The sequence below is a fragment of the Podarcis filfolensis genome (genome assembly GCF_964270895.1).
Source record: "Podarcis filfolensis genome assembly, chromosome: 7".
In the NCBI taxonomy this organism is placed as follows: Eukaryota; Metazoa; Chordata; class Lepidosauria; order Squamata; family Lacertidae; genus Podarcis; species Podarcis filfolensis.
Genome location: NC_139603.1, coordinates 12,617,153 through 12,642,620, shown reverse-complemented (window position 1 = coordinate 12,642,620; position 25,468 = coordinate 12,617,153). Strand labels below are relative to the sequence as shown.

At 42.9% G+C, this 25,468-nt stretch overlaps 1 protein-coding gene and 1 long non-coding RNA gene across 9 annotated transcripts in view; one reads left to right on the top strand and one right to left on the bottom strand.

The window, feature by feature from the left end:
- Positions 1-19,361, top strand: part of TRIO (trio Rho guanine nucleotide exchange factor) — a 268,089-nt gene extending 248,728 nt beyond the window's left edge. For 6 of the 8 annotated variants that reach the window (XM_083624561.1, XM_083624560.1, XM_083624563.1 and 3 more), the window contains exons 47-57: positions 692-869; positions 1,996-2,765; positions 5,612-5,859; positions 6,776-6,914; positions 9,832-9,859; positions 10,266-10,428; positions 10,602-10,723; positions 10,817-10,895; positions 12,084-12,284; positions 15,127-15,265; positions 16,859-19,361. In XM_083624561.1, coding sequence (XP_083480687.1) covers positions 692-869; positions 1,996-2,765; positions 5,612-5,859; positions 6,776-6,914; positions 9,832-9,859; positions 10,266-10,428; positions 10,602-10,723; positions 10,817-10,895; positions 12,084-12,284; positions 15,127-15,265; positions 16,859-17,401 — 2,610 coding nt within the window. In that variant the 3' untranslated portion in view covers positions 17,402-19,361. The remainder of the gene's footprint in view (positions 1-691; positions 870-1,995; positions 2,766-5,611; positions 5,860-6,775; positions 6,915-9,831; positions 9,860-10,265; positions 10,429-10,601; positions 10,724-10,816; positions 10,896-12,083; positions 12,285-15,126; positions 15,266-16,858) is intronic. The other 2 variants (XR_014550935.1, XR_014550936.1) reach the window with 1 other exon arrangement.
- The window catches only part of LOC310767617, a 47,616-nt gene that overhangs the window by 5,667 nt on the left and 16,481 nt on the right, over positions 1-25,468 (bottom strand). The window contains exons 2-4 of the long non-coding RNA XR_014550967.1: positions 14,523-14,715; positions 6,674-6,819; positions 3,629-3,773 (exon numbers count right to left, since the gene is read on the bottom strand). This is a non-coding gene — a long non-coding RNA (uncharacterized lncRNA). The remainder of the gene's footprint in view (positions 1-3,628; positions 3,774-6,673; positions 6,820-14,522; positions 14,716-25,468) is intronic.

The following is a 25,468-nucleotide window of genomic DNA, read 5'->3' as shown; positions in this document are numbered from 1 at the left end:
TCTCTAAACAGGACTACCTTCAGAAGTCTTCTAGAAGTCAGATAGTTGTTTATTTCCTTGACATCTGATGGGAAGGCGTTCCACAGGGCGGGCGCCACTACCAAGAAGGCCCTCTGCCTGGTTCCCTGTAACCTCACTTCTCACAGGGAGGGAACTGCCAGAAGGCCCTCGGAGCTGGACCTCAGTGTCTGGCCTGAACGATGGAGGTAGAGACACTCCTTCAGGTATTCTAGGCCGAGGCCATTTAGGGCTTTAAAGGTCAGCACCAACACTTTGAATTGTGCTCAGAAACGTACTGGGAGCCAGTGTAGATCTTTCAAGACCGGTGTTATATGGTCTCAGCGGCCACTCCCAGTCACCAGTCTAGCTGCCACATTCTGGATTAGTTGTTGTTTGACACTTTGTGTGGGCTGGGCTGTGGACAAAATGGACTAGAAATGAGTATTACATCCCCAACTCCAGTGCCAATAGGCTCTGGTGCAACAAGTTCTCCAATTGCTAGTGCCTCTTCTGGGATCGCTTTTGGTTTTGGCTGTGTATAGTTGTGACCTTCTCACAGAGTGGTCTTTATTGGGAATTCCTCGACATGGGTGCTCCTGCTAAGTTACCGCATGCCATCTGGTCAAAAGTAGTAACAAAAGGATGAAATTGGCATTTTCTGAAAGCTTTTCCCTTTTTCTCTTTAATGAAGGTGAGTGGCCTGTGCTTGGAGGAAAACATAGACAACGATCCCTGTAAATTTGCACTAACGTCAAGGGCAGGTGATGTTATGGAGACTTTTGTTTTGCATTCCACCAGTCCAGGAGTCCGCCAAATGTGGATCCACGAAATCAACCAAATCTTGGAAAACCAGCGTAATTTTCTAAATGGTAAAGTGAACTTCATTTCTACTTCCTACTAAAGTTTCAGAATTAATCTAATTCTCCAGACGGTTTTCTTTGTCTTGCTATTTTAAAAGTCCCCCTCTATCACGGTTCCATGTTTTGAGTTTATTGACGGGGCTAATAATTTTGCTTTCCTTGTGGAAGCTTTTTGTCAGAGGCTTTAGTTCATTCCCAGTAACCTTCCATGCAGAATCACACTGAAGCTAAGTTTTTAAAAGCCAGCCGTAATGGTTTGACATATCATTTTGCTTACCTTGCTTGTTAATTAATTATATTCGAGAGTGGATGTCCAGCTTCCTTTTTTTAAGAACTTCTGCTAAATATCTTGTCCAGCCCTGACTTCCTCTTTTTAGCACAGATAACCTAAATAATGTCCCACAATTTATTCAGTTTAAAATACCTAGATACCATAGTCTGATTTACAGATACATATTTCAGATAATCCCATTTTTTCCATCCACACAAAATTATTCACATGGTTGTTATAATCCCACTATTTCATATGAATAGATCATCAAAGCAAAAATAACCGATATGCTTTCACTTCGACATTCTTGGACAAATAAGAAGTTGTCCATACTGTAATTCAGTAACTCACACAACGCAATGCTAATTTAATCACAGTTGTTTCATAAATAGTATTGTGTTCCTTTTCAAATGCATCAGATTTTTTTGCTGACATGAATATATTTGCTTTTAAGTTGCTTGGCTTTATCTGGGAATGATGGTGTGAGTAATACCTGCCAAAAAACATGGCGATTGTGCAAAAGAAGATACAGTCAAACCTCGGTTGTCAAACGTAATCCATTCTGGAAGCCCTTTTGGCTTCCGAAATGTTCGACAACTGAGGCGCAGCTTCCAATTGGTTGCTGGAGCTTCCTGCACTCAAGCGGAAGCCGCGCCAGACTTTCGGCTTCCGAAAAACGTTCAAAAACCAGAGCATTTACTTCTGGGTTTTCAACGTTTGGGAGCCAAAATGTTCCAAAACGGAGGCGTTTGGGAGCCAAGGTTTGACTGTACTGTTATTGGGGCAATTGAATTTGAGACCCTGTTTGACAACTGGCTTTGCATTGCCTTCCATTTTTGTGTGAACCCCTCTCGCTTTTCTCAGCCTTGACATCACCGATTGAGTACCAGAGGAACCACAGTGGTCCTGGTGGCGGCAGCGGCGGCAGCAATAGCAGTGGCCCTAGCACCTGCCCTGGAATCCCCAGCTCCAGCCGTAGCAGGCCTTCCCGGATCCCGCAGCCGGTCCGACACCATTCCCCAGTCCTGGTCTCCTCTGCAGCCTCAGTCCAAGCAGAGGCAGACAAGATGTCAGGTATGTCCATTCACAATTCCTCCCTGCCTCCCCACACCACCACCACCCTAGAGGCTGGCCTTAGCCAGGCAGGCAGGCACCCGGTACCAAACGCTCAGCAGAACGGTCCAGAGAGAGAACCCGAGAAGATCCCCAAGATGAAGGCGATGGAGAGCCCCCGGAAGGCATCGGGAAGCGCTTGCGGCTCGGCAGACGCGGATCAGAGGGAATGCCGCGGGAACTCGGAGGAGATCCGTTCGAGGAGCAGCGTAGGATCGCTGGCGCTGGGGAAACCGAGGCCCGGAGCCGTCTCGCCAATAAACTCTCCTCCCGCAATGACTTTCCCTTCTCCTTTTGGCAAGGAAGCCTTTCCTCCCAGCAGCCCCCTGCAGAAGGGCTCCTTTTGGAGCTCCATCCCAGCATCCCCTGTCAGCCGCCCCGGCTCCTTCACTTTTCCCGGGGACAGTGACTCCCTCCAGCGCCAGGTCCACCGTCACTCTTCACACAGCAAGGACACAGACCGCATGAGCACATGTTCCTCGACCAGCGAGCAGTCAGTACACTCCACCCAGAGTAATGGGGTAAGAGCTGGAGCGCTTCTATCCTGCGAGCTCCTCTAAAAACAAAAAAATCTTCCCATGCTCCTCCTCCCTTCCTGTGCGTTGCCATCATTCTCCGTACTAACTTCTGGCTCTCTGGTGCTGCACCGCTGCTCTGAAATAATAATAATCAGTCACTCCCAGTCTTTCTATGCAAATCTCAGTAGAAACGTATGTCGCCTCTCTGTGTGTATACATAAGACATGAACTTGCAGTATGTATACAGACACGAAGAAAGCCTTTCTAACTCTAAATGTGACTTCCACCTCTGCTGGGAGGGGCAAAAAATCTGCTAGTCTGGTTTCTACTAACTTGCTGTTGGCTTCCTTCCCCCCCCCCCCCATCTAACACGAAGGCACAAATTAACATTCTGTGTACAGCTGCCCTGGTGGAGCTCAGTTTGCGCTTCACCTCTGTTTCCATAGGCAGGTTTGCTTAGGGATTCCTCTGCCGTTCATATACATGCATACAATTCACCCCCAGTGCCACCCCAGCGAGACTTTGAAGAAAATAAGAATCGCCCCGCTGGATCAAAGCAAAGATCCATTCTGTTCCCAACAGTGGCCAGCCAAATGAACCCAAGATACCCACATGGCAGTACATGAATTCAACACTCCACTCCTCTCCCCTGAACTCTCCGACATCCAGTATTCAGAGAACATGGAGGTTCTGTTAGGTTGCGCTTCCTGTGTTTCGGTTGAGCTGAAGCATTCTGTTGACTTGCTGTCTTTTAAAAATCCCTACCTGGTCAAGGAATCTTCCAGCATCACAAAAATAAATCCTGATAAATACACTTAGTGCACACAAATAGAAGGCTACCGTAATCAAACCTCCAAGCTAAATACCTTCTGTTCTCTAAGAAGCGCTGCACTGGGGCTACTTGGAGATTTCGTTTTTCAGCCCTGGAGATTTCGTTTTTCTTTTCCTCTGCGAGGAAAGATCAGGTTGTCGGCCAGCAGACCTCGGCTCCTTTTCTTTAAAGCTGCCAATCTGGAAATGCAACATGGCAGTCAAAGGACACCTATTGTTATTTTCAGAATAAACATTCTTCATGGGGGATGCAATAGTTGCATCCTCAAACTCGACGCTGGTCTTAAAACCACACTCTTTTCCCCACCCCACCCCAATTTAAGTGTGTGGTACACTTCTTCAGCTCCTTTCACAGCTTCCGCACAACCTCGATCGCACATCACTTGGCCTTCAGAACCTTTCTTGAAAGCATGCACTACTTGGTTGAATTTTTTTTAACAATGTAGACCTCTTCTGATTTCCTCTTTCACTCACTGTATCATAGCTGTAGGGTAAGAAATTCCGCTTTGCATGTTTGTTCTGTTTCTGAGCTCCTGTTATATTTATTTGATTTGGCTTTGGCATACCTCCTTAAATTGTTTTCTTAGCTTAGGGAAATGTCAGCTTGGCAGCCAGCGTAAAAAAAAGCTTGCTCACTGTAAGGGATGGGGCTGTTCAAGGTAGTATTTCTATGTGTTCTTAATATGCTGCATGGGGGTGTGTGAAAATGCCATTTCTCCATATGGAGAAAATGTGCTGCAGAGGCAGATAGCTTCATACTAGGAACTAGCTGTCTTGGGTTCGAGAGTGTATCTATGCATCAGGCAAATTGCCAGAAGTGGCGTAAATTTAAAGCAAAACAAATCTTTTAAGAGGACTCGGCAGTTAATTGAAGGGAGATTGCCTTAATTAAAAAATAAAATGCTTCTTAGACTCTTACACATAGGGGAAATAATGATTGTCCTTTCACCACCCATTCACTAAAGGTGGATACTGTTCATTTCACCAGCAAACAGGAACATTTGAAATAGGAATCCCACCATTAATGGAAACACCACCTTCCCCTTTAGGCTTAGCAGTATATTTCTTCCCCAATTAACTTTCCTTTTCCAGATATTGTATTGGGATAAAGGAACGACATACTTCCCTGTATCAGTGGCTGAAAACATCTTGTCCCCAAGTCATTTTTGCAGAATCTGTGGGTTTGTTAAATTACTGCCAATCTCCGATTTCAGCCAAATAAAAAAAAATTAGGTTTTTTTACTAGTTCAGGCATCTGGTGTTCTTGAGCCCAGAATGGGTACTATCCAGTGCTTTCTGGACAGAATGAATTTAGCAGCACTGGGCAGGGCATGCAGCTTACGAACTCTAGAAAAGACAGTGTAAGGTGACTTAGTGAGCCATTTCTGATAAAATGATCCCACTAAATCATAGCTTATTACACCAGAAGGTAGTGTCAGTCCCACACCACTTGTTACTCACCAGCTTTAACGTGGCTATTTTAAATTGCAATTCCCTGTTGCATCTGAAATGGGGAACTGAGATTTAATGTTGGTTTACTAACCAGTATCTTAAGCTGCTGCTGGGTGCTGCTTTTAAGCTCCTGATGAGTAAACAGGCTGGTGCTTGTTTGTTTAATGGAAGGTTTACAGAGATTTTCTTAAGCCCAAACGTGCATCCTTTCCTGTCCTTAAGAAAGGAGGCTAAATGATTAGTGCATGAACATAAAAATAACAGGTTCACACTTAATAATGGGATATTAAGAACATAAGCCCTCCTCCAACTACTGGTCAGTTTAATTTACTTGCTCTGTTTATTAGAAAACAGCTCTTTGGGGTCTATCTAGATTCTGAAAAATCTCAGCACTCATATGGTTCGTGTAAAGGTTTGATTTTAATACAAGCTTATTGAAATGACTATTCTTAGGCGCTAATGTCATGGAAGAGAGGCATTCTCTCCCCCTCCTCCCCGGTATTTTTGTAAACTGTCTCCTTTTTCCTCCTTGTTTTCCTCTCTCCACCTGATTGGTTCACCAACAGAGTGAAAGTAGCAGCAGTAGCAATATCTCCACCATGCTGGTGACACACGATTATACGGCAGTGAAGGAGGATGAGATTAATGTCTACCAAGGAGAAGTCGTGCAAATTCTAGCCAGCAACCAACAGAACATGTTTTTGGTGTTCCGAGCCGCCACTGACCAGTGCCCCGCAGCTGAGGGCTGGATCCCCGGCTATGTCTTGGGGCATACCAGTGCAGTCACCATTGAGAACCCCGATGGAACAATGAAGTAAGTGTCTTGGGTGCTCCCTTTAAGGTGGACATTTTTGGTAAGATTGTTAGTTTGCCATGCACCCCAGAGGAGTGGCTGTGTTGGTCTGTTGCAGCAGGAAAACAGGCACGTGATAGATCTGGCTGGCTGTCATGGACTGGTTGGACACAAAGGCATGCTGGGATGAACTAGCTGAGGAACCCCCCAAGGGAAGGAGGCTCAGAGCCTGGAGATTGGTGGTAGGACAGCAGTGAGAAGACTGGGAAGATGAGATGTTAAAAGCTGAAGAGGTAACAGGGCTTAGTGAGCAGGGAGAGTTTGTGGCAGAAAGAAGTACAGAATCAATGTCAGAAGCAGGGAAGAAGGATGCCAGGAGGCAGAGATGGGTCAGGCCTGTGAAGAGTCACAGGTGTTTTCCCCCCTTTTTTTTTCTTTCGTGGAAAGGTAAGTCTGAGGCCTAGTTTTCACTGAGGTGAAGAATCTGGAGTGGTTGAAGCTAGAGGCAGATGGGAGCTTACATAACAGAGTGCTTTCTCATGCAAAAATAAATCGATCTTTTTACAAAGAAAACTTACATGTGAAAGAGGAAGCTGAGCTCATATTCTTCCCCCGATATATAGTTTTCTATGGGAGAAAACTTTTTTGTATGGATGGGAAAAAATAACAGCCCTGCAGTCCGAAAGGGTGCAGCCTAGACACAGGTTTACAAATGCAGCAAGAACTAGGCTCAAACTAGTTGTTCCTGTAAAAATGATGACAGAATTCATACTCTTTGGGTCAAGGCCACCAGAAGAACCATGTCATTTCATCGATCATTTGTTCGTATACTCACTGTTTGGTGGATTATCCGTCAGATGTTCCTCCTTCTGCATGTTTTAATGTTTTCCAAGGCAAGGGTCCAGCTAATCACAATGCTGTTGTGTTCTGGCTTCAGGAAGTCGTCATCTTGGCACACAGCACTCCGTCTAAGGAAGAAATCTGAGAAAAAAGATAAAGACAGCAAAAGGGAAGGCAAGCTGGAAAATGGTTACCGTAAATCTCGAGATGGACTTGCCAATAAGGTTTCCGTGAAGGTAACCTTTCTTCCTCGTGTTGTTAGTTGTTCTTAGTCTATACAGTACAACAAGTATCTCACTTTAACAATACTTTTTTTACTTGAAATACATTTGCACCAGTGTTCTTTTCTACCTTTCATTACTAGAGATACAAAGTGCTGAAGACCTGTTTTCATGTCGTGTTTTAGGGCAACTGTATATAATTCAGATTTGAGTATCCCTGGTCAGGCTAACCTACATACTGGAGAGTAAATCCCATTAAACTCAGTCTTATTAGGATTGCACTGTAAATGTGATACCATTTAAAGGGGGGGATATCAGCTAGTAGGATTCTTGCAGAAATATGGTGGGTTGCGCTTTCTGTATTTCAAAATCTGTCGTTAACATGCAGCTAGAGCCGTGGTTGAAAACTTCACGTGGGAATAGGTAGTAGGAGTGAAGGTTTAAGATTGGAACTGGGTCCAGGAGAAGGAACTCTCTGATGTAGGTATTCTCAGGTAAAGGGTGAAAGCCTGGGTTGACTATAGCAATGTATTTTTTTGTGTTGGGAGGGAAGAATGGGGGAAAGTTTTCATGAGGAAAAAAAGATGGCTGGACTCAGGAAAGGAGTAGGTGCAACAGCTTTTAAGAAAACCATTAACAACCAATAAAAGTTTTGCAGCCTGAACAAGAACAGTAGACACCTTGTAGTAGCTTTGTTGCTGTTTAATCGTTTAGTCATGTCCAACTCTTCGTGACCCCATGGACCAGAGCACACCAGGCACTCCTGTCTTCCACTACCTCCTGCAGTTTGGTCAAACTCATGCTGGTAGCTTCGAGAACACTGTCCAACCATCTCGTCCTCTGTCTTCCCCTTCTCCTTGTGCCCTCCATCTTTCCCAACATCAGGGTCTTTTCCAGGGAGTCTTCTCTTCTCATGAGGTGGCCAAAGTACTGGAGCCTCAGCTTCAGGATCTGTCCTTCCAGTGAGCACTCAGGGCTGATTTCCTTAAGAGTGGAGAGGTTTGATCTTCTTGCTCTCCAGCACCATAATTCATAATTGTAGTAGCTACGTTTGTGCATTGCTAAGGACCTCATGTTGGAAAACGATAGGTGTACATTGTCTTATGGTTGAATTCAGCAGCTTGCCAGGCGAAACAATCCCCACCCCCACCCCCATCTGTCCCTGAGCCAATTTCAAGGGACACAGTGGCAAGGGAAGAAGAAGCCCCATTGTGTAAGCCAGAGTCATCTTTGCACAAGGTTTCGACCGATGGGGCTCGTTCAGTGCATTTTGCACACTGACTGGCTGCCCGCTTTTAACAACAAACCCCTTCCTTCCTTATGGAACAGCAAAATGCACAAAGAGACTGCAGATGGTACAGATAAAGCTCGTTCAGCTTTGTTCAGGGAGTTATATTACAGAGGAGATTACTCACTTTCATTTTTTCTGGAGTGCATGAGTCAACTTTCAGAACACACAGGTTGAGCTCACAGGAAGCAACCGTTTGCTCAGAGAACAATACTTTTGACCTGTTAGCAGTTTTAAGGCAGAAGTGCACATGCCCTATGTTGGCCAAACCGCCTTTAACATCATTCCGCAGTTCAGAAGTTAAAAGAAGCTTCTTTTCTGACTCCTAATTAATCCTTTCAGAAGCAGAAGTAGCAACAGTTTCCTCGGTGTATTGACAGTAATTTTACTACCATGAGTTAGGATATTAGATTATGTAAGAAGAGATAAATCAACTCTTTCCAGCAGAATTTTGTTTATCTGATGCAACGTCCATAATAGACCACAGGTGTATGACAGAAGCCTCCAAAAGTTTACAAAGCTTTAATATCAAATAGATCCCTTTGCCATGACTTCCTACAATAAATCCAGATCCATACTTCTACACCCCATTTTGAACATTTTCAGTACCCCCAAAAAGGGCAGTTCTCAAGTCAAATATATTATCAATATCATATATATATATATATATATATTATCAAGACAAACTGTTATATAAATATCGCTTCCATACAGCTCTAACAGAACAATAGATGGAATTGTTACTCACTTTAAGTGGGGGGGGGGGCGGGGAGCATTTCTGAACCATTGTAGGTGAGAATACTTTGGGCTAGACTTGTAGTGAATAAAATTCTCTCTGTATAACATCATCATGTACAGTGGTACCTCTGGTTACGAACTTAATTCGTTCTGGAGGTCCGTTCTCAACCTGAGGTACCACTTTAGCAAATGGGATTTCCCGGTGCTGCTGCACCGCTGACGCGCGATTTCTGTTCTCATCCTGAGGTAAAGTTCTTAACCCGAGGTACTATTTCCGGGTTAGCAGAGTCTGTAACCCAAAGTGTTTGTAACCCGAGGTACCACTGTAATATCATAGAGCCATCATACTGGCACCATGGTTGGGTGATGTCACAGATGATATTTGGTCACAATGGATCCACCAGGATTCTGAGCACTCCACAATTCCTGTGCGGAATGAAAAGGGAGTGTAAAAAGATTTTCAACCTGCCTGAATTTTACCTGGAGATTAGATCTTCAGAGGAGCAGGGGGCATTGTAATCTGGTACGTCTTCAGAGACCCAGCAAAGGGGATATTTCTTGGTGGCGTTGTCAGTCAGCAATGTACTGCTTTATCTTTTCAGGAAACATTTTGGCATAAAAATCTCACTGCTGGTCTCTAAATGTCCCATTTTAGGTAATGTAGTGGGGAAAGCTTTGTTAGTACAAGTGCACAGAAAATACCACGTTGTCTATTGATCATGATATGTTAAGTACACCTGGCTATGCTGATGATTGTTGACCTTACAACATCATTGAGCACCAACTGCACACAGTCCTCTATGTCAACAGTTGACAGATGTTAAGACTTCAGTTTTTAACCTTATTGTCCTTAAGAAATGCCTGGAGACTTTCAAAATGCTAACATTTCTCAACTTCCCTTTTCAGCTTCTCAACCCCAACTACATTTATGATGGTAAGTTGTGTTTAAGTTCACTGTTGCCAATAGTATGAAAATACATTTTTTCATTACAAAGGCAGAGGAAGTCTAAAATGCATTTAAAATGCGGCTGGTGAGCCTGCTAAGCCAGCAGAGGGAAATATCTGTGAGGCTGCAAAACGTCTGGGGAGTCGTAGATGCAATCCCTCTTCAGTCATTTTCTACATACCATAATGGCCAAACCAGTGGGCATCAGAAATGGACCTTCTATATAGGTCACACACATCTTAATGGGCCTCAAGGCATACGCTGCCCTATATTTTTACCAGACTTAAACTGTACTGGCACTAACCGTATCACAGAGGTAACATGCATGTATTTAGGTGACAGAGAAGATGTATGAATTAACTCTTTAATGGCAATTGTTTCCTTCTCTTCCCAGTTCCCCCAGAATTCATAATACCATTAAGTGAGACAACATGTGAGATAGGAGAGACTGTCATTCTGAAATGCAAAGTCTGTGGTCGTCCCAAAGCTTCAGTAACTTGGAAAGGTCCTGAACATAACACACTGAGCAGTGACAGTCATTACAGCATCTCATACAGGTACCTGTGGCTTCTGCATTTGCATGCTTTATACTGTGTCAAAAAGGGGGATTTGTGAGATAGTTGGCAAGAAAGCATAAAGAATATTTTGAAGGGACTAGATGATTGTGACCATAAATACCAGTTGAGTGTTTATAAATCTCACATGTTTACAAATTTACAATATTTTGCAGTGATTTGGGAGAAGCATCTCTGAAAATCATTGGTGTGACCACAGAAGATGATGGTATTTATACCTGTGTAGCTGCAAACGATATGGGTTCAGTTTCATCTTCAGCCAGTCTACGAGTTTTAGGTGGGTCTATGTGGCAAGGAGGCACAGAATAAAGATAGCAATGCTTTTCGCATGTTAAATGCTCAATGTTAGATTATTTTTTCCACTTTTCAGGTCCTGGAAGTGATGGGATCATAGTAACCTGGAAAGATAACTTTGATTCCCTGTACAGTGAAGTGGCTGAGCTTGGCAGGTATGATTCAGCCTACTTATATAATCATAAATATTTTTGGAAAGAAATGACTTCTGTGTTGAGATGGGCATTCAGCTGTTCTAGCATACATTCAAGGACCCTGATAATGCAGAAATCAAGTGCTTTCTTAGAAAAGAGTTTGCATGGCAAGAGTAAACTCTAAGCTTTTGGTGCTGGGGTATGAAAAGTAGCCTAAAACAATGTTATTACTTAACGTATATTAATTAAAGCCTGAGTCATGCATTGGAGCCACTTCCACTAAGGAAAAATCATATCATTCAGCTAACATTAATGTGCAAAAGCTACCAAACCAGAATGAGATCAGGCAATTGTAAAATCGCCTCCACACCATTTTGGTTACATATGAATCGGGCAAAATAAGCTGAACTTTGGGAAATCTTTGGCCAGATCAATGTGCATTCAGAGAGGCTGCATACACACAACATAGTTTAGTGCTAATGTGCACAAGCAGAAAGGAACCTGCAAGAAACATCAAGCCTGTGCTCCTCTTCCCTGTTCATTCATAGGCAGGAGAATTAGTTTCACTTTTTATGATGGACCTCTTGTTGCGTGTGATTATGGTTTAAAGCGAACTCATCAGTTTCAAAACAAGCCAAACCCATGGGGTATGCAGTTGGCTTGTTTAACTACCCAGAGTTTGCTTTAAACCACAATCTCTGGTTCACACAATGAGCCAGGAATTGTGGGAAATGAAACTTAATTCTGATGAACCTCCTCCTAGCCCAGAGGTAGGGTGGAACATATGAGCCCAAGTCTTCATAAGAGCAGCTTTCTACTCATGAATGTAGCTCTAAACTCTGAGTTTTAATTTTGTTCTTGTATTTCCCTTTTATAGCTGGCTCACATGAAAATACTGATACATACACTTACCATAAGAGCATCATATTTTTAACCTGCACACCTGACTGTCCAGAACATGACAAACAGGCCCAGCCTGATTTAGTATACTTCATATAAATAATTATTATTATTAAAATGATTTAGTATTGTAAGTGTCTCAGAAATTGGACATCTAGTTGCATTTCAAAGGGAGAAAGTTTTAATAGTTCAAGACCAGCTTTGAATATGCATGCTTGCAAGTGTGGGGTGTGAAAATAAATGCATCTCTCTCTCTCTTGTATTCCTTGCCTTGTGGAGCTGACTTTCCTTTCACCATTTGTTTTGCAGGGGCAGATTTTCTGTCATTAAGAGATGCGATCAGAAGGGAACCAAGCGAGAAGTAGCCGCTAAGTTCATAAATAAGAAACTGATGAAACGAGATCAGGTCACCCATGAACTCGGAGTTATGCAGAATCTCCAACACCCTCAGCTTGTCGGCTTCCTGGACACCTTTGAGAGTTCCACCAGTTACATCTTGGTGTTAGAGATGTGTGTGCCCTTTTATGTTACTTAATGTTATGTTGTGGTTTATTTTATATGCCGCTTTTTGGCCCAGACTCTTCCCAAAGTGGTCAAAAGAATATTAATGCAAAAGAAAAATGCACTAAAACTACAATAAAAATCAACCAAAACAATACAAAATCTAAAGAAAATCCCTATAATGCTAAACTTAGAAGGAAAAAATAGGTAAACTGTACCCAGCCCCAGCCCCACTAACCCCCCTAGCTCATCACCCACTATTCCAACACACAGCACAAAACCTCCAGATAAAAACATGGCAAGCCAAAGGCCTACACCATCTTAAAGACTTACAAAAACAACAAACTCATACTGACACAAGAAAAACAAGACATACTTAGAGACACCCAAATACCCTGGCTAACACACAACCAACTACACACCTTCTTAAACAATCCAACATTAAAATCAGCTGCCACTAGGCCCTTGACCACCTTCGAAAATCTTCTCCTGATAGTTCTTTGACACAAAGAACAATGGGAGCGTGACCTAGGCTATGAAATTAACCCCACCCAATGGACTAGAAAGTGGTCTAAACCTCCATCTCAGCCAAAAGAAAGGAACTCACACTGAAACTCACATACAGATGGTACTTAACACTACAAAAACTGGCATTGATATGCCCAGGAACAACACCAAAATGTTGGAGAGGCAGCACCTCTGCATGCACATAACCTGCACATGTGGTGGGAATGCCCCAAAATCCAACCATTCTGGACAGCAGTCCTACAAGAGATATGCAAAATAACTAAACAGGTATTAGAACTCACCCCAGAACTTGCCCCACTAAACATTTTCCAAGAGCATCATGACCGCTCACATGATAAAGACCTTATAATCCACCTACTGTCAGCAGCCAGACACTGGAGAGAACAGTCAGGAGTGAACATGGACCAATAGTACCAAATTGTATGGGAAACAGCCTTACTTGAAAAGCTAACCAATAGACTGAAACTGACACGGGGACAAATAGAAGAAGATGCCTTCACCCCAGTGTGGCTCTCCTTTATCACATACACAGCCCAGCAAGACAACAACAAAAACAACCAACAGCATATGAAACAATCTGGTTAACCTGACCCCCCCCCAACACACCGAAGAAATCTCACTGCAGCCAACTAAACACAACCAACCATTCCTTGGGGGCCCCACCCAACCTCTTTCACTACCAAGGAAATATAATAAACAAACAGAAAGAGAACCTACCCAAATGATGCTGACATAACCCCCCCCATACAAAGTTTAATAATATAGGTTTACCATTTCCCCGCCTCCCACTAAGCAATAGTCCTCTTACTGCTACCTGCAGATATTTTGCTCCTACGTGAAGTTGGTAATACATAAGACTCTCAACTTACACAGGGGTTGTGTTCAAGGGATAACACCTAATGCCAAAATTGCTTATAGTCAAAACACATTGGGTTGAATGGTGGGTGGGATTGTGAAAGTCTCTTTTCCCAGAAGCCCGCTCCCTTTTAAATGTTTTGTGTGTGATGTTGGTGTTGTTGTTAAGCGCATAAAACTGAATGTGTGCATGTTGCGAGTTATTCCTCGCTATTGACTTTTAGGAGGAAAAAAAATGCATTCCTGTTTAGGTAAATGTAAACATTACTGTTTACTAGGATATTTGATAGCTAAAAGTTCTGTCCCAGGCAACCCTGAAATTAATAGCTTCAGAGCGGGTGATTGCTTTTCATTAGTTTTTTTGCAAGGTGGTTTTAAACCATTTTTAAAATGTTTTAATAGCATTCGTATGGATACGTTTGCAGCCCTGGGCTCCTTTGGAGGAAGATGTGGGGTATACATCAAAGAAACAAACATCCCTCTAGCCTCTCTTGCCTCACACATCTGGTTGCTTGGCAAGCCACTCAGTCAGGATGCCAAACAAACCAGGATTACGCCTGGATCCTTGGTTCAGACATGATGACAAACCACATTTAAAGCAAGCTGAAACTGATAAACTAAAAGCAAACCACGGTTTCAAGTTATGGTTTGTTGCCATAGAACAAATGATGGTTATTTTTGCATAATGTGTTTGGGTGTTCAGACAAACCATGAATTAAACAAACTATGGCTTAGCTCCTGTATAATGTTGTGAGCCTCCATCCATAGTTCTTCAGGCACTCTGTCCACCAAATCTAAATCCTTAAACCTGTTCCTCACTTCCACTGTGTATTCATAAGGGATTTGATTTAGATTGTATCTTACCAGCCCAGTGGTTTTTCCTACTTTCTTCAGTTTAAGCTTGAATTTTGCTATAAGAAGCTGATGATCTGAGCCACAGTCAGCTCCAGGTCTTGTTTTTGCTGACTGTATAGAGCTTCTCCATCTTTGGCTGCAGAGAATATAATCAATCTGATTTCAATGCTGCCCATCTGGTGATGCCCATGTGTAGAGTCAACTAAACAACAACAACAATGGCTTAGCTCTACATTCAAACGTGGCCAATATGTTATGCTCTTGATTTCTAGATGTTAAATGTTGAAGATAGGAAAATCTTACATGATTAGAATATTACACTTATTTTGTGAGTACGTCTTCATAAATACACACCTGAGTAAATCAGGCTACATTTCTATTTCAAGTTAATCCGAAGAACAAGTAATCACAGAGCAATAGTGGAGATTTCTCAATTTATGGTGAGATTTGTGTGGGTTAAAAAAAAAAGTTAATTTCTACACACACACACACCCCTCTATAATAGTTAGGACTAGCTCTACCATGCAGCAGAGTTAAATCATTTGCTTTCTCCCCACCCAGATGTGGACAGCTGATGATGATGATGATTAACATGACACTTATGCTTTTATAGTGCTAACCAGGGCCGCCTTCTGGACTACATTGTGCAATGGGGAAACCTCACGGAAGGAAAGATCAAGCTGTATCTGGGGGAGATTCTGGATGCTGTACAGTATCTTCACAATTGCAGAATAGTGCACTTGGACCTAAAGGTGAACTGGATAACAGGTTTTTCTCCCCCCGAATACCGTCAATACCAAGATATACTTCAGAGCACCCACACATTTCTGACAGACTGGCTGGTGGTCCAGTCTTGTGTGTGGAAACAAGGTGCATCCAGGGGATGTATTATTAGCCCAGTCCCATCTCCTTACTGCACAAAGGCTGTAAGTGCTGTGAGAGCCTTGTGTGAATAGGAAGCCAACTCAAGGAACAATGTACAGTTGTGGCCAAAGCCCACATTGAGCCTGATGTCGGGGACTGGCAGGACACTAATGAGTGGGCATCGGGGGCAGGCGAGCTGCAATCCGACTCGGGAGAGGGGAGCAGTGAGTTGGGGGGACCCGTACCAGCCAGGGGGCAAGAATTGGAGGATGGAAGAATCAGAGGAGAAAGGAAGGTCAAGCAAGGGAAGGGCTGGGTGCTCCCTCACCCTCTCCTGCACCACTCTCTCCCAGAACCAAGAGAGAGATGGAGCGGGAAGAGCAGAGGCAAAACCTTCCACGCAGGCGTAGTCTCTGGCTGCGTGTGCACCGCCTGTCAGGGTGAGGTACTTAAAGTTGTGGAGGCGGAGTGGTCCCCTGTTGCTGCAACTGCTCCATAGGATGCAGACTCTGCATGTAGCTATCCAGAGCTGTAGAAACGACTAAGTTATCTTTGACCATAAAGCGTTAACTATCTGTTGTGTGCCTTCCATTGGCTGGAAAGTGCCCTTGACAGCTGTGTACACATCCCTGTAAGCCACGGTTTATGCTTAGCATGAACAATCAGCATTCTGCTCAGTCATTTCTGCTCTACTCATGCTTTGTTTGGAAAGAAGCAAACTGCTGAGTGTTTGGGTTTTTTTTTAAAAAAAGTGAATTTGACTTTCTTTCTATATGCCGTACCTTGATGCTTAAAATAGGAGAAATTATTGTGACTTTCACATCTATACTTCACAATACTTGGTTCGCAGGATTCTTAACGTCGGGGGCAGCCTGTCTACGAAGTGGAAGGAAATTTGACTTTTACCCTCTCCAATTCCCTAATGCAAATCTCCCCGCCATCCCTGCAAAAGAGAGCAGTAACTGCTGTTAGCCACAGAGGAGGAAAGATAAAGGCTCCCATATTATTCCTTTGTGTTTTCTCCTAGGTGGCTAACAGCAGCTTCAATAGGAGCATTTTTGATTATTCTGTAGCATTGAGGGGCTACAGAACCGCCTAGTTTGCAGTTCTCATCACCCTCCACAAACGCTTTTCCCAGCAGCTGCTTTTAGCAAAATAAAAAGATGCTGCGAGATGCATTCAAGTATTTCCTGCATCACATTTTAAGTTTTCCTCTCATACGTTAAAGATGCTGCAAGATGCATTCAAGTTTTTCCCACATAGCATTTTAAGTTTTCCTCTCGTACGTTAAATGAGTAGATGATACGTTCATCTCGTTTTGCTGTGCGTTTCATTTCGGAATCTGTCGAACGTTTAGAAATTGTGCCGACTCGACTGAGGCTTGAAGGTACAAGTTAGGTTGTTACGGGTGAGGCTGTTTAAACATGTGGCGCTTTGCTTGACGTAACAAGTGACAACTTCCCCTTCTTCGTCTCTTCCAGCCTGAAAACATTCTGGTGGACAAGAGCTTGGCCAAAGCAACGATCCGACTGGCTGACTTTGGAGATGCAGTCCAGCTCAACACCACGTACCACATCCACCAGCTCCTTGGGAACCCAGAGTTTGCAGCTCCCGAAATTATCCTTGGAAATCCTGTCTCCCTGACCTCAGATGTGTGGAGCCTCGGAGTGCTCACATACGTTCTCCTTAGCGGCGTGTCTCCTTTCCTGGACGAGAGCGTAGAGGAAACCTGCCTGAACATTTGCCGCCTAGACTTTAGCTTCCCGGACGACTACTTCAAAGGAGTAAGCCAGAAGGCCAAAGATTTTGTCTGTTTCCTATTGCAGGATGACCCAGCCAAGCGCCCTTCGGCTGCACTGGCTCTGCAGGAGCAATGGCTGCAGCCAGGCAGTGCCAAAAGTGCTGACAGCATTGACATAGCCAGACTGACTTCATTCATTGAGCGGCGAAAACACCAGAACGATGTTCGACCCATTCGTAGCATTAAAAACTTCTTACAGAGCAGGCTCTTGCCAAAAGTTTGACCTATCTTTGATGTGTTCTCTCATTCTCTTTCACCTGTCAGCTAAACTGCGGGTGAAGCTCTCCTGCCAATCAGCTGTTGACTTGAATTTGGGGTGAAGGAAAAAGAAAAAGAAAAAACAGAAGCCAATCAGCTGCTAGCGTATTCATCGTGTGGAAATGCATTCCAAGTAAATCTAAGCACGGTTGTACTTGGGACTAGCACTGCAAAACTATGTTGGGGTGGAGGACTGCAACATTGTACTCTGCAAAAGGCAATGAAGAACTTGACACTTACTACAGTATTTTAATTCAGGGTTCTGCAAAAAAAAAAAATCCTTTTTTAAAAACGTCTGACGAGAATTGAAATTTTGCAACCAATCTTAACTAGCGTTTTCAAGATTTTAGACAGAGGGGAAAAAAATATGCCTTTGTTCAAAGCACTGGTATTGAGAGACAAGGTACAGACACTGACACTTAAAAGACGACTGAACAAAATGGCTGCCCGTCTAGATGGTGTCCGTTTTGACCCATCTGATTTTATTTTATTTTTTTGGACTTGGACATAGAGCTTTCCAGTTGCCTCGCCTGTGTGTATCTTGCATAGCAGTGCACTGAGATCAGACTCTGCTTTTAAGTGCATCCAACCTCAAGATTTTTGCATACAAATAGAATGAACCATTTTGCTCTGATAAAATGTAGGCCTTACTTGTAAATAGACTGTTACCTGCCTTCAACCTGTGTCTCTTTAATTTCCCCCCTCTTCTCCTCTCCCTATAACTCCCCCCCCCCTAAATGGTGGTGAACCACTGTGTGGGTCTTCAGTTCAGGTCAGCCCTGGCTTGACCTATCAGAAAAGAACTCTTGGGTTTGGTGTCCTTAAGCCAACCTCTTATCGTCAAGCAGTATACAGCAGGAAGAAAATACTGTAAATGCACTCACTTTGGGATTTTTGTTTTGTTTTGGGTTTTTTTTTAATTTCATATCATGTGCAATGTTGTGGCTTTAACATTTTATGCAACTATTTATGAGGACCCCTGTTGTAACTGTAATAAATATATAGAAAAAGCACATTCATAGTATGGCGAGCTTTATGACTTTTGTGTTGGGGATTTCCAGGGCTGGGTTGGGGGGACTGGGTTGGGGTTTTATCACTGTGTCATTAACTTGAGCCTTAGCTTAGGACCTAGTTCGGAAGTCTTGCTGGTTTTAAAAGGATTGTAAAATTATTTTCATTTCCTGAAATGCAAACTGGATAAGGAAAACAAGGCGACATTTTTAAAAGACGGTTTGTTTTGTTTGTTCGAGATGCCAAAGTGTTATTTCACCCCATAATCGATCTCTACTTTTTAGAATTTTCAGATTTGTCTATTGCTTTCTGTACAATAACTGAGTGAATGGTGTGTGTGTTTTTTTCCTCTTTGAAGAAAATACTGTCATAAATTGGACCGGAACCTGACAGAAAATAACTGTCTGCTTTTTTTAATGAGTTCCAAGACATAGGCAATATGTGAAATATTAAGTCATTGATGGTTTTCTGTGCATCAGTGAGCTAGCATGGATGTTCAGCCATCCATGTTTCTCTTTGTGCTTTGTGCCTGTTGAAACAAACCTAGCCTACATCCCTTACAAAATAGACATAGCAGTCCGTCTTAAGCCATAATCTGGCTTTGGTTTTAATTTTAATAATTGCAACTTCCATTGTAATCTATTTATTTCTCTTTTTTGTAAAGTTGTACAGAAACTTTTTAAACAAAAAATTAAAATCAAAACTGGATGGATATGTATTCATACCAACCATAACTTTTTTTTTTGCTTGTGAATTATTATTATTATTTCATTCCTTATTTTAGTTGGATTTTTGCTTTATTTTGCATGTATATTTCTTTGTACAGCAACATTGCGTGTTTACACAGTATGATGTGATGTAAATATTTTATTTTGCCATCAGTTATTTTAAAAAAATTAAACATATTTAACAGATGTGCCTGATTATTACTATTATTATTTTAATTAGGAGCCTCTAGTATATCGAGTGCTATAAGTTTTCATTATAAGTATTAGAAACATGTTCAGTGTTTTAAAAAAAGGAAGGTAGCTTCTTTCTGACTTTCATAGGTGTGTGCCTGATAAAGGCTGCCCATTACAAATGATGTTTGCACAGAACGATAAGCCTTTGGCTGAATAAACCACACTGTGCACAAACAGCTTGTTGGTACACATACCCTGATGTGTACCATTGCTTTGCAAGACCAGAAAAGTGGATATCTTAACATTTATGTCTGAACCCAGGGTCATGTTTTGTGTCTTCCTCCAAGACAGGATTGTTAGCAAGCCTTAAATGCAAGTTTTGTTGTTGACTTACCAGGGTAGATTTGATTTAAATCAAATTGATTTAAATCACAATTTAAATCCCAAGTCAGTAAGACTTGATTTTAAAAATCTTCTTTTTTTCCAGAAAGACTCGTTCTTGCTGGTATAATCTTACTATTTACAACCAGATGAAAGTTTCATTTTTGGAATAATAAATTTTCAGAGTAGTTTTTACAGTTATATCCAAAATTACTGATTTGGTTATACTATCAGAAATACATAGACAGGTAATTATGAAATTATTGTGAGGTTTAATAAGTTAACTGTTTATATTTGGGCAGCTTTTCTGCTGCACTTAATTGGAAGGAGAAAAATAATCATTTCCTTAATAACAATTTAAACAATTTATTTAACTAAAACGGGCTTCCTCAAACTTGGCCCTTCAGAAACTACAATTCCCATCATCCCTGACCCCTGGTCCTGCTAGCTAAGGATCATGGGAGTTGTAGGCCAAAAAATATCTGGAGGGCCAAGTTTGAGGAAGCCTGAACTAAAACAAAAACATTATAGCATATGTATCCATGTTTGTTAACTGATGTGGATAAACAATTTTTTTAATTAAACAAAACCAGACTGAGCTTTAGCACTCATGAAAAACTTAAAACAAATCCTTATTTCCTGGTGAATAGCTTTTCGACTATAATGTAACTTAAGTAGAAAACTATCTTTAGAAAGCTTTTTCCTCCAAAAGCATTTTATTTTAAAAATCCAATTTAAATTTTAAAAAAAAATCCTTTTTTTTTTTTAATCATTGATTTTTATCCACCCTGTGACTTACAAATCCTGGCTTGTTAGAAAGAAGCAAACCATTATTTGGAGTTCAGACATAATGCTAAGCTATCCCCTTCCTAGTTCATTTGCTTGCTTTTGCAATGGGAGCAGCAATCAGGCTGCATGCCCTAGCACACAGCCTGTGTGCATAGTGTTAGTGTGGTTGCTGCAAAGTATTCTGTTTATTAAGAGAACAGAGGGAAAACAGTTAGATGTATTTGTAACTGTGTGCACACAATCTATTTCAGGGGTAGGCAACCTAAGGCCTGTGGGCCGGATGCGGCCCAATTGCCTTCTCAATCCAGCCCATGCATGGTCCAGGAATCAAGTGTGTTTTTACATGAGTCGAATGTGTCCTTTTATTTAAAATGCATCTCTGGGTTATTTGTGGGGTTTTTTTTTCAAAATATGGTCTGGCCCACCACTTGGTCTGAGGGACGGTGGACCAGCCCATGGCTGAAAAAGTTTGCTGACCCCTGGTCTATTTGCTTCAGGTAGGTAGCTGTGTTGGTCTGACGCAGTCGAAATAAATGAATAATTGTCCAGTAGCACCTTAGAGACCAACTAAGTTTGCTGCTGCTGCTGTTTTAAAAAAGTGTATTGATCTGTTTTGTAGCGTAATTGTATTCTGCAGTTCAAACTGCAGTACAGTGGTACCTCGGGTTATGTACTTAATTCGTTCTGGAGGTCCATTCTTAACCTGAAACTGTTCTTAATCTGAAGCACCACTTTAGCTAATGGGGGCTCCTGCTGCTGCCGCCAGAGCATGATTTCTGTTATCATCCTGAAGCAAAGTCCTTAACCTGAAGCACTATTTCTGGGTTAGCGGAGTCTGTAACCTGAAGCGTATGTAACTTGAAGCATATGTAACCCGAGGTACCACTGTAACATGAATTCCTAATTGAGGCTCACCTCACAACTTTGCAACTTGGTGCCAACTTGGAACAAAATATTGTGGGGGCCCAGGTAAGCCCCACCCTGCATAATCAATCACATGACATAGTGCACACACACAATTTGAATGGGGATGCCTATCAACTTTGTGGGGGTCCGGCCCCTCAAATATTTTATTTGGGGGGGCAGAGGCCCCACAGCCCCTAGGAATTGGCTCCTATGCAGCTTTGTCACTGGACAAAGATATTTTATTCCCCCCCCCCAAGGCTTTTAATGTTCAATTCCAGGCTGTTTGATCCCTATAGTTCTCTGGGCCCATGGCTAAAGAACTGAACTAGGGCTTGTTTCCATTGCTCCACAAGTCCCTTAAGTTTATATAAGGCACAATTTGAGTTGGGTTTGGATATCAGGACTGAGGAAATTGCAGTTTAAAAATAAATGGAGAAGCATAGAATCTTAATAAAGCCCAAGTCGCTTGGTGGTGGTTTCTTTTATTTTTTAAAAAATGGCTTATTCCCGGGCACTCTGTTTTCACGATGTCAGGGGCTCGGGAGCAGGAGCACAGGGGAGAGAGGAAATGGAGAGCGAGGGGGAGGAATCCGAGGGCAGCGTAGGGGAGTATGACAGTGACCCGAGAGATTCCATGAGCTTCTCCAGCGAATCAGAAGATTTCCAGAAGGGGGCGCCGATGGTCAGGGCAAGGGGGGTCCCAGGGGGGACGCACCAGAAACAAGGAGCCAGCGGGGGATCAGGACCAGTTTCCCCACCAGAGCGTAGTGGGGGGGAAGAGTCACGTGTCAGGACCAGCGTCTCCTCCAGCGGGGAGAGGAGATGAGTCAGGGCTGACCACGCCTCCATCGGAGAGTGGGGGAATGGAGGGGAGGTCAGTTGCAGCTAGCCCCCCCGAAGGGGGAAGCAGTGACAGCAGCAGTGAAACGGTCAGGAGGAAAGTTGCTGGCTGGGCGCGCGCACCAAGTTCAAATGTACAGGCGCAGGGGACAGCAGGAGACCCGGATGGGGAACCAGCTCCTAAAGCCCGCCGGAGGGAGGGGGAAGGCTCAGGGGACTCAGCGTCAGAAGAGTCTAGAAAGGGCGAGACCCCGACGGGCAGGCGGACCCAGAGGAGGAAAGAGCAGAGGAAGAGGTGGAGCAAGGCTAGAGTCTTAAACTGGTGTATGGGGGGAGGAGATTCAGACGGAGCATCAGCGGTCTAAACCTTGAGACGTAGAGCTGCGCGCTGCGGCTCTGGAAGTGAAACTGAACTTCAATAAAGACTTTTGTATTTAACAACGAAGCAGCGTTGGTCCTTTGTGAACTGGGACCTAGGGCAGCTCTGACACACGACTTAACCTGTTTTGCTTTCACAGCCTTCCATGTCCCAGTAATCCCACAGTTTAAATAGCAAAGAGGGGAGCACCTGGGTAAATAGTGCATTATGTGTTATACTTTCTCCTTTAACTGGGTGATCAATTTTGGATGGTATTCTGAAGCTTTTATAAGTAGGCATGATTTTGACAAGCTGTGGCATTTCCAAATATGCAATACATATAAACAGTGCTTTTTTTCTGAGGGGACGCAAGGGTATGCATACCCCTAAACATTTTGTGAATCTAAAGGGAGAAGAAACAAATTTTTAAAAGATCTTTAGTTTCTTCTCTAGCGTGGTGAATTGTCAGTTCCGTTGCTACCCCCGATGGCGGCCTTTTGTCCATTTACTGTATTTATTTCTCCCGATTTGAACTATAAAATGGTGGTTTTCTTGAGTCAAAATGAGAGTACATTTTTTAGAAACACTGCATATAAAGTAGCAGTATGTTTGCAAGATCCACTGTATTTGTGGCAGAGACGTCTGTAATGACGAGTGTGATGATGTGGAACCTCTCAACTACTCGGGGAGAAAAGCTGTGGGTCATGCAAGATTCATAGTCCCAATTCTGCTGCCATAGCTGCTTCTCACTTCTCCAGGGGTGGAGCCTGCCTGTGGCAACTCCACCCTGCTCAAGATGACGGCCTCAGTCCGCCTCATGGTCCTATGAATTACACAGAAAATGAAGCCTTTTTCAGAGGAAGAAAACTTTCAACAAACTGGAGGACGGGGCTACAGCAACCATTTTGGGTTTTCCTTGGAGATTTAAGGAGTTCTTGTAATAGCCACTTCTCCCACATCCGATCTCCAGGGAGAGAGATGCCTTGGTTTACGAACTTAATCCGTACCGGAAGTCCGTTCTTAAACCAAAACCGTTCTTAAACCAAAGTGCGCTTTCCCTAATGAGGCCTCCTACTGCCGGTGCCCATCCACCGTTTGGATTCCGTTCTTAGACCAAGGTAAAGTTCTCAAACCAAGACACTATTTCCAGTTTTACAGAGTTTGTAAACCAAATTGTTCTTAAACTGGGGCACCACTGTACTGTAGTTTTACATCTTCCTTTCAGACTCTTATCTCATTCCAAACAGCACTTTCTCCATCTCACCGTCCCCCCCAGCCCTGCTTCTACTGTTTACACACACACTTAACACATCCACCTTGGTTGAGAGACAGTAAATATACAATTCCTTCCCCTGAAGACTTTCACGCTTTCGAGATTCTAGAGTGGTCTCTGTACCAAGGAATCATTTCCTGAACATCTCAGATCACAGAAACAATTTGCCTGGTAAGATATATGGCCAAGCCAGTACTCTGGTACCATTCTCATGAACAAGCAGTTTAGCGGTAAGGGGAGTACTCCAGGTATCTTGCAAAACCGTTAAAAAAAATATTCAACAAGATACTCAAACTCGTGACAGGAAAAGTGGAGTCCTCTGATTTCTGAATGAATGCTAAACATGTTTGCATCCTATCTATGCATCATTTATTCTGCCACGGTCTTGGGTTCAAGCTCCAAATCAGAGGAGGAGCCAGCTGAGTCCAGGGTTGTTGTACTACCAAGTGGAGTGGGCTTCCGATGCTGATGGTTCAGTGTCTGAGGAACAGGAGGTTGATAGTTCAGAGCCCACAGAGCCTGAGCCAGGATCTGCTATCCCCAGAACCAGATGTTATCAAAGGATGTGCTTCCTGCACTAACACACCTGCCCAGTGGTGCAAGGAGCACACAGGCATGAAGCGACAGAGAAGTAAAGAAGCACTCATCCAGACTAAAGTCTTCAGGCCAAGGAGGTGGAGTTTGGGAAAGGGGGTCACGAGGAAGAGACAAATAAGACCTCAGTTTAACTTCAGTGTGTCGGAGCAAGTTGCTTGCTCAGAGCTATCTGCAGTGTCATCACCCTTAATCTGCCTTGATCCAGTGGGTATCTAATATGAATGGGTTAGAACACTCTGCTGGCAGAGAGATATTTCTAGATTTGTCTGGCAGGGCAAGAAACCTCGAATAAAATTTAAGATTTTAACTGATGCTAAAGAAAGAGGTGGATTTGCCCTGCCAGACCTTAAACTCTATTATGAATCAGCCGCATTTTGCTGGCTGAAAGATTGGCTGCTTCTTGAAAACACGGACATTTTGGATTTAGAAGGTTTTAATAATGTTTTTGGATGGCATGCATACTTGTGGTATGACAAGGTTAAAGCACATAAAGCCTTTAAAAACCATATTGTCAGGAAAGCACTGTTTAATGTCTGGATGAGATATAAGGACTTCCTTGAAAGTAAAACGCCAAGGTGGCTGTCGCCAATGGAGGCTAAGGCTCTGAAAAAACTCAATATGGAGGCCAAATGGCCGAAATATTGGGAAATTTTGGAACAAGAGGGAGATAAATTGAAATTGCAGAGCTTTGACAGTTTAAAAAATAAAGTATGAGACTGGCTTCACTATTATCAAATAAGGGAGGTTTACAATCTGGACAAGAAAATTGGTTTTCAGGTGGAAAAATCAAAATTGGAAACAGAATTGTTAGATCCTAAAACTAAGAATTTATCAAGAATGTATAACTTGCTGTTGAAATGGAATGCACAAGATGAAATGGTTAAATCTCCTATGATTAAATGGGCACAAGATGTTGGACATGACATTATGATGGCTGACTGGGAAAAGTTATGGACCACAGGCTTGAAATTTACG